Source organism: Bos grunniens, chromosome 19 (assembly GCF_055505025.1).
Source record: "Bos grunniens cultivar Pamir isolate PY7600 chromosome 19, Bosgru_T2T1.0, whole genome shotgun sequence".
Taxonomy (NCBI): Eukaryota; Metazoa; Chordata; class Mammalia; order Artiodactyla; family Bovidae; genus Bos; species Bos grunniens.
In genome coordinates, this window is record NC_141183.1 from 54,698,680 (window position 1) to 54,711,861 (window position 13,182).

The following is a 13,182-nucleotide window of genomic DNA, read 5'->3' on the forward strand; positions in this document are numbered from 1 at the left end:
CTGATCATCCCCGTTACCAAAAATCAATCTGCTTCACCCTCTGCCACCAACAAATGAACAAATGGTTTGGTTTACTTGCTTTCTTGTTTTTTACTCTTCTGGACTAAAGCATGCCAGAAAACTCTGGGACACTGATAGTATAAGATCACACTCTTAATGTAATAATCTCCAAGCTAGTATCATCCTGGGAGACCTTGATAAACAGCCATCCATGACCTTGGTCATAGACCTCAGAACCTATAATTTGGTTACTCAAATACAACAGGCCAATAAAGAAACAAGAATGTTCTATTCACTCTATTAAATTCTACTTTGTATTTCTCTAAACTGAACAAAATCAGAAATGACTGCATTAAATTGGACAGAAAGAAAAGAAAGGGAAGTCGCTCAGTCGTGTCTGACTCTTTGTGACCCCATGGACTGTAGCCTACCAGGGTCCTCTGTCCATGGGATTTTCCAGGCAAGACTACTGGAGTGGGTTGCCATTTCCTTCTCCAAGGGATCTTCCCAACCCAGGAATCCAACCCGGGTCTCCTGCGTTGCGGGCAGATGCTTTACAATCTGAGCCACCAAACTGGATGAAAACAAATCAAATTAAATTTGTGGCTTTCTTATTTTCTGGAATTAAAATACCTGAAATTAAAAGCACCTATGTTTAAATCACTGCAGTTATTACTGATTAACATTAATCAACAGAAAATCAACCTGTATAATCATAAATGGATGGATAAAGTTAGAAAGAAACTGTGTTCAGTAAATAACTATTGAGTACATCTGTTGAAACAGTGTCCCTTTTGGTCAGCTTCTCATTTTAAAAATTATCAGGGTCTTCTCGCTCTCTTTTTTGGTCACGCCTTGGCATTTGGGATCTTAATTTCCCAATCAGGGATGAATCCAGTGCCCCCTGCAGTGGAAGCTGGAGTCCTAACCACTGGACTGCCAGGGAATTCCCAGGGTCTTCTCTTTCTAAATTACAAGCCCAGTTTAAAAATATGTCAGTGAAGGCATTTGAGTCAGTTTTAATGAGGTGGATGAACCTAGAACCTATTATACAGAGTTAAGTAACTAAGAAAGAGAAAAACAAATATTGTATATTAACACACATATATGGAATCTAAAAGGACGGTACTGATAAATCTGTTTGCAGAGCAGCTATGGAGACGCAGACATAGAGAACAAACTTATGGACAAGGGTGAGGAGATGAGGGAGAGGGTGAAATAAATGGAGATAGTAGCATGGATGAATATATACTAACATATGTAAATTGAGAGCCAATGGGAATTTACTATAAGACCCAGGGAACTCAAACCAGGACTCTGTAATAACCTAGAGGGGTGGGACTGGGTAGAAGGGAGATTCAAGAGGGAGGAGACAAGTATACACCTATGGTTAATTCATGTCGATGTATGACAGAAATCAAACCAATATTATAAACCAATCATCACCCAACTAAAAATAGATAAGTATTTAAAAAATAAAAAGGCAATAGATAAAATATGTCAATGAAGGATGATTTAAAGGACAGACAAAAAAGTACACACACACATACACAAAATTTTGTCAACTATCACAGAAATTTTTAAGGACTACCAAAGATCCTCCATGGATCTGCTGAAGAGCAAATTAAATTTGTATTTTGGAATTACTGAGAAACATTTACTAAAATATATTCAATCAACTTACAGAACTAAAAACATGACTTCTAAACAATCTTTTTTTTTTTAATTTCAAAGGCACCTAGATTTCTCCACCTAGTTTTAATAATGTTTTATAGTATCTTTATAAACTGCCTTACATCCCTGAGGAGACGGACTGTTACAAATAAATACATCAACTGAAGAAAATCATCCTTACACTTAGGATGCAGATCTGTTTTAGCATATTTATTGACTGCAGATTTGTTGTTTTAACTTGAATTCATCACTAATAATTTAAGGTCCCAGCATTTCATATAAAAATCCAGGTTTCAGATAGATGTCTCTATAGGAAAAAATGTAGGAAGTCCTAATCTCCCTAGACCAGTACACTAGCAGATCAGTCCAGAGCAGCAACTGTGGTCTTCAGCGGCCACAGTAGTTCTCACAAGTTCATTGGGCTCATTCATATTACTTGAGAGGCCTGCTAATGAGTTCAAAAAAGGAAGGAACTTCAAGATTCTGCATACACACAGGCAGGCGCGCGTGTTTTTTCTCGTTCTTTGAAAAGGGATGGAGAAGTAACAGGCACAATTCATTCTGCAACCTTCAATGCACCTTTCCGATGCGTTGGGCCTAGTAATAGGCGGTGAAAAAAAGAAACAGAGATCTGGGTCCCAGGTGGTACCACCACCGATTGGTCAGAGCAGGAATCGCCGCCACTAACACAAGCAATGTTGAATGTAGTTATTAAATATATACAAAGCTCTGTGCTGAACCGAAGGTAGAACGGTACTTGATGTAGAATCTGAGGAATCTAAGCTCGGTTCCCCTATATTACACACTCCTCTAGGCAGCGCACAGGTTCACAGGAGACGGGGCGGAAACACAAAATGATGGCTTGCCTCCGCACAGAATCACAGACAACGCCGAGTCCCGAACTGGGCGCAGTCTCCTAAGACGCCCCCGTTTCCGGAGCAACCGCCCGGTCCCTCCCCCTTTGACTCCGCCCCCGGGGGCGTCTTTCCCGCCCAAGGCCGTTAACACCGCAGAGCATGGTGGGATAAAGCTATAGGCTAGGTTTCATAAAATCCTTCCAAAGCGCCTTTGCTTTAAGAGACTTATTCCTGGGAAAATTGATTATTCTTTAGGACTCGACAAGATTAATAACCCTCTTTTACAAGTGCTCTGCCCTAAATCTTTACCACACGGCTGGTCAGTCCCTTTGCAAAGCTCTCGGCACAACGGGAACGCGGGAACTTTTTTCCCTTCGCGCGGAGGGTGACGTCGCGCGTGTGCCAGCGTCCCTTTCGCAGCACACCCGTTACGCTCTTGCGCGTGCGCAGTGAGATCGAATAGCTGCTTCCTCCCGCTTCTCTTCCTCCCTCCCCCCCATATCCGTGCGCCGAGCTGATAAAGGCGCCATTTTGGAGGGGCCGCGGGAGACGTGGTGTCGCGGCGGGCTCGCTCTGCCGTTCGCTAGGCTTGGTGGGAAGGCCTGTTCTCGAGTCCGCGCTTTTCGTCGCCGCCATGTCGGGAGGTGGTGTGATTCGTGGCCCGGCAGGGAACAACGACTGCCGCATCTACGTAGGGAACTTACCTCCAGACATCCGAACCAAGGACATTGAGGACGTGTTCTACAAATACGGTGCTATCCGCGACATCGACCTGAAGAATCGCCGCGGAGGACCGCCCTTCGCCTTCGTTGAGTTCGAGGACCCGCGGTGAGGCGGCCAGGGACTTGCGGCCTTGAGGATATAGGTTGGAGTAGTTGGGGAATGCTCCAAGGCCTTAGAGAGAATGGGGACCTGGGCTCTGAGGTTGGGAGCAAGACGAATCGCCCGTGCACGAGTGAAGCGAGGAGCCGAGGCGGTGAGGCTTCTCTGGTGACTGGGTCCCCCGGGCGTCTCCAGAGCCGGCTCGCGGGCTCGGAGCGGGAAACTGAGGCGCTGAGGGCTGCTGTAGTGGTCGGGAGCCTGGTGTACTTCTGGGTGGGGGAGGGGCCGTTGCTATTATGCAGCGCATGTGGGCTCTTCCACCCCCGGTGCGCATGTGCGGGGCTCTGTGAGCTCCCCGACGGAGTTAGCCACCCCTCCCGGTCCTTTTTCTTACCCTTCGGCTTTCTGTAATCACGCAGGGATGCGGAAGACGCGGTGTACGGTCGCGACGGCTATGATTACGATGGATATCGTCTGCGGGTGGAGTTTCCTCGAAGCGGCCGTGGTACAGGCCGAGGCGGCGGCGGGGGTGGAGGTGGCGGGGCTCCCCGGGGCCGCTATGGCCCCCCATCCAGGCGTTCTGAAAACAGAGTGGTTGTCTCTGGTGAGTTGACCGTTCCGTGCGGGTTGATGTCACTTTTGGACAGATACCACACTTTAAACTTTCCTTGCATGACCAGTTTGACAAATGCTAGTTTTCATGCTAGGTCTTAAATTATTTTAGTCGCATGGATGAATTCAGTAACCAGGAATTACTGTATTTGAGATTTGGCGAATTAGATTGCAATGCCTAGAATATGAAGAAAGTTACTTTCCAAATAATTTGCGGCTTTTAATTCTAGAATTTTGAATCTTTAACCTAGGATGTTAAAACTAATCATTAATTTTAAAGTAGTCTTGGTTCTAATGTAAATTTTAACTTTTATGTGAAATACTAGAATAATTGTTGAAAAAAATCTTTTTCAGGACTGCCTCCAAGTGGAAGCTGGCAGGATTTAAAGGATCACATGCGTGAAGCAGGTGATGTATGTTATGCTGATGTTTACCGAGATGGCACTGGTGTCGTGGAGTTTGTACGGAAAGAAGATATGACCTATGCAGTTCGAAAACTGGATAACACTAAGTTTAGATCTCATGAGGTAGGTTATACACTTATTCTTTTTATTGGCCAGAATTGGATACAGTGGTCTTAACTGTGGAATTTGAAGGTAAGATTCGGGCAAGGGTGTCCAAGTAAACCCAGTAAAGTGCCTCTGGTTTAAATACGTTGTATTCATTCAGCATGCCTGAAGACAGGTGAAAGCTTAGATCTTTCAATCGAAAGTTCTGTCTATTCAATAGGGAGAAACTGCCTACATCCGGGTTAAAGTTGATGGGCCCAGAAGTCCAAGTTATGGAAGATCTCGATCTCGAAGCCGTAGTCGTAGCAGAAGCCGTAGCAGAAGCAACAGCAGGAGTCGAAGTTATTCCCCAAGGAGAAGCAGAGGATCACCACGCTATTCTCCCCGTCATAGCAGATCTCGCTCTCGTACATAAGATGATTGGTGACACTTTTTTGTAGAACCCATGTTGTATACAGTTTTCCTTTATTCAGTACAATCTTTTCATTTTTTAATTCCAACTGTTTTGTTCAGAATGGGCTAAAGTGTTGAATTGCATTCTTGTGTAATACCCCTTGCTCCTAACATCTACATTCCCCTCATGTCGATAAATTGTATTTTAAGTGATGTCATAGCCAGGATTGTTTAAATTTAGTTAACTCTCCATGCTCTTCAGACTGTGATATTGTGTAAATGTCTATTCTGCTCTGGTTTGTGTGAACTGGGATGTTGGGGGTGTTTGTGGTTATCTTACCTGGGGAAGTTCTTATGTTTATCTTGCTTTTCATGTGTCTTTCTGTAGACATATCTGAAGAGATGGATTAAGAATGCTTTGGATTAAGGATTGTGGAGCACATTTCAATCATTTTAGGATTGTCAAAAGGAGGATTGAGGAGGATCAGATCAATAATGGAGGCAATGGTATGACTCCAAGTGCTATTGTCACAGATGAAATTGGCAGTATTGACCTTATACTAAAAGGCAAGGGTTTAAATTGATTATGTATACATCTACCATAAAACACTTGTAAGCATCTTATGCAGTTACCTTTAGCTACAATTGCTTTGCTCTTTAAACCTTGGCAATTGTGGCAAAATTACATTGCCCATTTTGTAACTATTTTGCTCCCTTCCCTTTTTTGTTTTAATAGGGACTAATGTGGGAAGAACTGGCTAATTTGTCATAATGCTTAGTTACAACTGTTAATGTGTGACCTGCTGTTGGTGTACATGTGGGTACAGGGTGTCTTTAATTCCAACCAGATAGAGTATAATATCAATACTGCTAAATCTGCATGTCCTCTGTGTGACTGATATAGCGTTGCTACTTCATTTTTTAAAGACAAAATGAAAGCAAAATATAGAATTCCAGCATATTGGTGTAGATAATCTAGTTGGGAATAATTTTAAGTCTCACCTTCCCCTTTAAACTAGTATTTGTAATTGACTCATGTTTAAAATACTTTTAATTTACAAATTAAATTACAAATGGGAGCGTTAGATTTAGTTTAGACTTAGGGGGGTAGCAGTACCAGTAAACTTTTCAACTACTTAACTTTTTGCAACCACAAAACCTGTAATACGCTGTACAGTAACAAGTGTTGGCATTATCAGTTGAACTGTAAATATAAAATGCTTCTTCCAATTAGTCTCTATGATGATTAAGTTTCTAAAATTTATCAGAACACCATTCAGAAACTTGTTTTGGGGAATTTGATAGTTATTGATGTACATCTGTTAAACTGATGACAGACATAACTCATCATTCCCCAGAAACCTTTTTTGATTACAGTATCTAACATTTTGCCTCCTCTTTTTTGGTTTTGCTGGTTATAAAGGTTTGGATTGGAGAGGGCTCACTGGATCCCAATCCTTGGAGCTGGATCATTGGATTCAAATCATAATGTGGATAGGATAGGGAGGATGAATTACAAGGATTCATGGAGCGGGATCAGATTACCAGGAACATAGGAGTGGATTCCTGCCCCAACCAAACCGCATACGTGTGGATTTTTTTTTTTTTTTTATTCAACTTAATTGGCTATTCCAAAGATTTTTTTTTTCCTATTTTTGACGATTGGAGCCCTTAAGATGCACGATGGAATTGTGTTTTGCATTTTTGGTAAAAGGAGCAAAGCGAGGACCTGGAGATATACGCTGGAGCAATCTCCTTGGAAGGATTCAGCACGAGTAGATGGTAAACATTTAAAGGGGAAAGGGGGGGTTTGTTTAAAATAGTAAATCAGTAAGTCACTTCTAAATTTAAAGAAAACAAAATTGGAGTTGAAGAATAAGTAGGTTTCCAATTGGCTGTTGCCGTTTTTCTTTGAAAAAAATAAACATTTTTTAAAAAACTATGCATGGTTGTCCTTTTTCCTCTTGTAAGATTTTTTTACTGGGTGACTAGTCTCAGTTAATACTTAAAACTGATAAGATTCTGATTTTTGTGTTTGTGTTAGTAAATTAAAGGTTCTTGAAAGGAATTTGCTAATAAATGGTATTAGTTATCTCTTATTGTTCATTGTAAAAGTCTTCGGGGAAGATAAAAAGTGAGAATAAGATAGTTGTGTATGTAATGTGGTAAATGAAGGGTGATTTAGTTTCTGGAGGATAAGCTTCAAAGCTTTGGTTAAAAATGACTAAGTATGGATACTGCTTATTTTTGGTAATTAGCATAGAGTTTTGTGTAAAATCAGGTAATGACTAGCGAATGTTGGTATTATTAGCATTTGAGTTTCTCAATGAAAATAATTCATCTCAAAAATTGGTAAGTATTAAAATTCAGCACAGATTATAATTAACATAAATTACATTTACTGTTTGAAATGTGAATAGCCCACTGGAAGATTTAACTGTTTATTTGAGTGAATCATTGCTAATAAAAAGCCGGGCATTCTTTAGAATTTTGCCTTGGAACTCTTCTTAACCATAAAGTTACTATCCAAAACATACCAAAGCAGTGATGACATCTTGTCACCTACTAGTTTTTGTATCTTTACTTGGGAGCCCCTTGGTGCTAAATTTTCATTTAGAGTTGGGGGAAGGAGGGAGTTTTTACTTAGTATTCCTGATCTTTTTTCTTCTGATGTCCTAATAGCTAGTCACAATCATCAGACCACTTTTTGTGCACCTAGAAGATAGCTAAATCATAAGATTTCCCTGGAGTGTTAATTATAATTGGAAGCAGAATTTAAGACTGCTATTCAGGTGATGTGATTTAAAACCTAGGAGACACTAGAAATCTTGGTAGTGGAGACAACCTAAAGATTTGCATAAGGTCACCCAGCTAATACATTTAAATGAACCTTGTGGAATGTCTGGAAGAAGAGAAGGGATAGTAAAGTCAAGATTAGGATTCCATTTTTTAGAGCACTTTGTATAGATCCATTAAGGGAGTAACTAGTTTTAATGTAGGAATTCAAAATACAGTGTTCAAGAGTAGACAATATGTAAAACTAGGTTGTTTCATCTGAGTTGGCCAAAAAGTTCAAGTTTTTTTGTAAGACATTAAAAGAGTAAATGATTTTGTAAAGAGCTAGACTTTAGCAGGCCCTGAGTTCATTTGTTTTCATTATTTTGTAAACAGGACCAAGATGAAAATTGCCCTCACTCAAAAGTTGAGTGCATTTAAGCTAAGTTGAAAGATGAGCTCTACTTTAGGAGTTTTAGTAGTCCCAACCAGATTGAAGTGAGATGGAGAATACTACTTCCCTGGTATGTAGGCTGTTTAAGATTAGAGAGGATTTAACCTGTGTATGAAAGACGGGCCAGGTTTTCCAGTTCAGTAAGAGTAGACTAGACAGCTAAATGTAAGAGTCTTAGGAAATGGACTTTAAATCTCCACCTATATTAGCAACTCTTAGAAGAAAGTCATACTTCTGGGATTAAAAAAGCAGTCTTGGATTTTGCTCTTTTCTTCGTATTTATGTCCCCTTAGATGTTGTAGGGAGCTTATAATTTATTTTCTAATCAAGGAGAAGTTTAAGTCTCTAAGAATTATTTCTCATAACATCAGATTGAGTAACCCACCTTGCTGTTCAGCCTACATCCTGGAAACAGAAGGTAAGAAACCCATTTTCTGATTCCTAATTGTTTGGGATCTGAATTTTATTTTTAAAATTTAGTAATTTTTTTAAAATGCTGTTTGGAATGTGAACAGATTTCCTTCATTTAAAATGTTTTTTTCCCCTATAAGTTTTATAGTTTGGAATGTTAATGTATCTACTCACTGTAGTGCTTTAACTTGAATATAATTCTAGATTTTAACTTTATCAGTTTTGTCTTTGAAATATATCTTGCTTGTTAAGGGCCTTTTTTTTTTTTCAAGTTTCTGTGAAGAATTATTTGTGTGCTTTTTTGCTTACTTTGTACATGACGTTGTAATGAAATCACAAGTTACATGTCTGTATTTACCATAAAAATAGTATTAAAAAGAAAAACTATTAGACTGAAGTTCTCTTATAACCATTCTTTGGTTTAACCTATTTCTATCACGGTATGAAGAATGCAAAGACAGAAAACAGGTTCACAATCTTTTATCCCAGAACTCCAGAATATTTTGATGTTAAGCAAATTGAATGTCAAATATGACCAAAATCAGTGCATTTGTTTTGTACTTGGTGTGACCAAGAAATAATAATGTCAGTTGCCACAGGTTGTGCTGAGTGTTAATGTGGTAAAGGGTCTATATATGAAACCTGTATAAAATGCAAAACGCTCTGAATTTCAAATACATCTGCCCCAGAGAGTTTGGATAAAGGGTTGTAGAACTGTTACAGAATACACGGAGCGAAGGCTTCTGTGTAGTTTGGGCGTGTGAGTGAAAACAAACCCAGTTACTCTGATTTCTTTATTAAGCTGTTAGTCCCACATCTCTTTAGGCTGAAGCAGCCACCAGAAAAGGTATGACACATTTTTTTATATTCTGTTGCTATAGTGGACTTGTAATTTTCTCCATTGAAGGAAATAAGTACTCTACCATTCCATTGTATACAGTGGAATACTCTATTTGGGGGTAATTTTTCCCAGTACCTACTTTTTTTTAATAAGAATCTGATCCTATAGGAAAGGGTGGGATTGGCATGAAGTAAAGGGAGATTATAAGGAAAGGTGTTCATTTTGTCTCCTGATTGTTGAATAAATAGTAATCCTGGCAAAAACTTTTGCTTAAAATGTAGATTCGAGAACTTACAGTATACTCGAGCTTATCCATGTAATTATACTTGAGATTGGGGTGGGGGGTGCTTCTTCTAACTTTGAAGGCTATACCTGACAACATTTTAATGTGATTTGTAGGGATGAAAGGAGAGAAAGATCTTTTTCTTATACAAAAGTTCTTGGTGCTTCTTAGAAGAAAATCTCAAACATTTTGAAATAGGTGACTCACTGGCAAGAGAGAAAACATAAGGCGATTGCCATTTATGTAGGTATGCAAAACAGAAGAGACAGTTGAGTAGATCCTGGGTGTTTCATCTTCATTTCTTAAAAAGGTTAAAATGTTTTAACTTTTTATAATTGCTGATAGAATTATCAGTGTAAAGATAGTAGTTACTAAGAGCTATAGAATGCTTTACTCCTACTCACCGAATATACTTTGAGCAGACAATTTTAAAGGTATGCCAGATGTCTAATGAGTTGTCTGGAGGGATGTTATTTTGTTTACCAGGGTCTATTCCACTCCCCATATTTGAGTAAATGTTAGGAAAAAATCACATAGCCACTAGAGGGTGCTATGATGCAAAATTAACCAGGAAATACCCTAGGGCAAAGAATGGTAACAGCAAGGTGAAAACTTAATCCTCGATCAGCTCCAAAGTTAGAATTTTTTTGGTCTTAAGTTTTTTTTCCTGTAACTCTACCTTTGCCTCTCCATCTGTTGGTCAAAATCCTTTGCCTTTTCCTTTAGGTTTTGAATAATACTTAATGAGTACCAAGCTTGTATAAGGGCTTCCCTGGTGGCTCAGAGGTTAAAGCATCTGCCTGCAATGTGGGAGACCTGGGTTCAGTCCCTGGATAGGGAAGATCCCCTGGAGGAAATGGCAACCCACTCCAGTATTCTTACCTGGAGAATCCCATCCACCGGGTTGCAAAGAGTCAGACACGACTGAGCGACTTCACTTTCAAGCTTATATAAATCACAAAACTGTCTAGCTTCTGGGACTTAGGACAAAATGCTGAAGATGTGAAGCTGCTTGTTTTTCTACCTGCCTGGTACATCTCCAAGTATGTAATAGTAAGGCCAGAAGTGTAGGAATCAGGTACAGGAGTGCCACCCATTCCCCCTCCTCCCCCCTCTAGCCATGAAATTGGTCATGTGATATACAAAATGAGTATCCTTTGAGAAACCTTTGTTTATATGGTGTGAAACACTTTCTGGAGTGATAAGTCTTATTTCTTGACATTACTGAGACTTTGAGTGATTGTTAGTGTCTTACAACCCTGTCTGTTCATCAGGTTGGCTACTTAGAAGTTTTCTGTTCTGCAGAACAGGCAGAGTATGCTGTGATCAAAATGTCAGTACAGACTTTTAGGAACTAACACTTCAGCATTTGTCATTCCCATCTCCCTTCAACTTTACATTACAAAAATGTAAAGGACACAAGCTTTTTTGTCTCTAAAAATAAGTTTTTAGGCCCACTTGTGATACCATTTAGTCAATATGGGAGCACTTGGCTTCAGACACAAATGTTAGAAACTGCTTTGAAGAATAAGACACTAAAAGGATAAATGTATTCTAGAAGAGAATCACATTTACACAGAGATTACCTTGCCTGCCAATCTCACATTTTATGTAGCAAGTTTAGGCTACCAAAGGTAGTTGCTAACTAGTGAGATAGCCTTGCTGCAAATTGGATTGAGTACTGAAAGTGCACTAAATTATCCTTCATTTCAAAAAATGTTAGCTCTGATATCTTAATTTAACTTGGGAAGAGACTAAATCCTAAATTGCTCAACTGAAAATTTGGAATTCCCTTTGTGAAAGAAAAAGGCTAAACTTGAAGGTGGTTTTAAGTTCCAGATGGCATGACAGAATTGTACCCTGAAGTGCTGGGTATTAGGAGAGCCTTTGTAAGTTTGAGATAAGCTTTCAAGTTGTGTTTATTAAGGTTTAATCCTTATGAATGGACTACTACATCAGTTGACAAAACATAACCTACAGCCTTTAACTAGGACTTGGAATCTTGGGCTGAATCTAAAGCTGTTGATAACCTCGTCCCAGTATCAAAAGTCATCTCTCTGAAAACAACACCCACCATACTGTGTTGGCACAGACTTTGTGTATCTCTCTTATGGCATATGTCATGTTCTATCCATTTATCTGCCTCATCCGGATTCGTGAGTTTATTTTCTAAGGAACCAAGACAGTCCGTCACCTGATAGTCACTGAAAAAGCACTACTCCTCCTTCCTCACTATTCTGCATAGCACTTTTCTACCGTATCTTAAAACTAGCCAGCGTGCCTTTAGTCAGTGAGTTGTTTGTTGTCTCTTTTCTAACAGGTCATAACCTGTTTTCCCCTTTCTTCCCAGGTACATAGCACAATGCTGTGCACTGCTTAGACACTCGAAAGATAATTACTCAATTCAGTTGCCTAGAAAGAGAAACATAGAAATTTGAATTATTTTACTTCCCTTTCTGAGTGTCTTGAGTAAGTAACCAGTAAATAGACTCAGGTTCTTCTATTTGCAAGTTGGAAATCAGTCCTCCAGTTGATACTTACAGAAGAAGCTAAGTAACATTAAGACATTTTCCATCTTTTTATCTCCTGATATTTCTAACAATTTTTGGAGAATTTTGCTTCTTAAATTGAATTACAAAGTAAGTGACATCCACAATGTTAAGGGGCTTCCCCGGTGGCTCAGCAGTAAAGAATCCACCTGTAATGCAGGAGATGCAGGTTCAATCTGAGTCAGGAAGATCCTCTGGAGGAGGGCATGGCAACCCACTCCAGTACTCTTTCCTGGAGAATCCCATGGACTGAGGAGCCTGGCGGGCTGCAGTCCATGGGGTCACAAAGGGTTGGACGTGACTGAAGCAACTGAGCATGCACATGCACAACTTAAAGATGTGAAACGTTGGTTAACAGTACACTAAAGTGTACACGACAGTAAGTGTGCTTGTTGGTTAACAAGCTCACTACAAAAAGTGATTCCTTTGTTCTCTGACACTACATAGTAAACATGTAGCGTGGTGAAAGTCAAGTTCTGTGTCTTAATATAACCAGTTTTTAGGCACGGTGCATTTGTGTCTGTCACTTGAACAAGAATAACGTTTTGTTTACTTCCCAGATAGAGTACTTCAAAATGCTATTTGAATTTGTCTCCCAACTTCATTTGCCATGCTGACATCTTTGTCCGTACACCCAAAATCATTACTAAAGAAATGAAAAACCAGTTAACTGGCCACCTCCATCCTGGCCATCAAGTCTCATCTTATAAAACTTGCTCATCTAGTATGAAACAGTGGAATGTAGTCTACAATTTATCACCATTTTCAATCACATTTTCCCTGCTCTGGTTGACCTGGTAAATATCTTTTACTGATGATTATTGTTTTTACTTATATATATATATGTTTTCAAACTTTTCTGCCCTAATTAGCAGTCACTCTGCTGCTTCAAGTCCTTATCACTGTCAAGTTAGATTTAATTTCTGAAACTATAAAAAGCAAGCTTCAAAACCCATAAAATAGCTCTCTCCCTGTGATGCATTTAGTCTCACAATTTTATTA

The 13,182-nt window shown here is 39.5% G+C and overlaps 1 protein-coding gene across 2 annotated transcripts; it reads left to right on the forward strand.

The window, feature by feature from the left end:
- Positions 1–3,056: 3,056 nt before the first annotated feature.
- On the forward strand, positions 3,057–6,809 carry SRSF1 (serine and arginine rich splicing factor 1). 2 transcript variants are annotated; one of them, XR_015148336.1, is made up of 5 exons: positions 3,057–3,359; positions 3,773–3,957; positions 4,320–4,492; positions 4,695–5,374; positions 6,291–6,809. XR_015148336.1 is itself a non-coding variant. In XM_086360833.1 (4 exons), the coding sequence occupies exons 1-4, from the start codon at positions 3,166–3,168 to the stop codon at positions 4,887–4,889; spliced, it is 747 nt and encodes a 248-aa protein (XP_086216959.1). In that variant the 5' UTR covers positions 3,057–3,165; the 3' UTR covers positions 4,890–6,809. The 2 variants fall into 2 exon arrangements, 1 of the variants encoding a protein (XP_086216959.1); XM_086360833.1 differs by having other exon boundaries at positions 4,695–6,809.
- Positions 6,810–13,182: the final 6,373 nt, after the last annotated feature.

Coding starts and splice junctions, on each gene's coding strand:
- SRSF1 (XM_086360833.1), top strand. CDS start 3,166: ATGTCGGGAGGTGGTGTGATTCGTGGCCCGGCAGGGAACAACGACTGC. Junction 3,958..4,319: donor AAACAGAGTGGTTGTCTCTG/GTGAGTTGACCG, acceptor AATCTTTTTCAG/GACTGCCTCCAAGTGGAAGC. Junction 4,493..4,694: donor CTAAGTTTAGATCTCATGAG/GTAGGTTATACA, acceptor TCTATTCAATAG/GGAGAAACTGCCTACATCCG.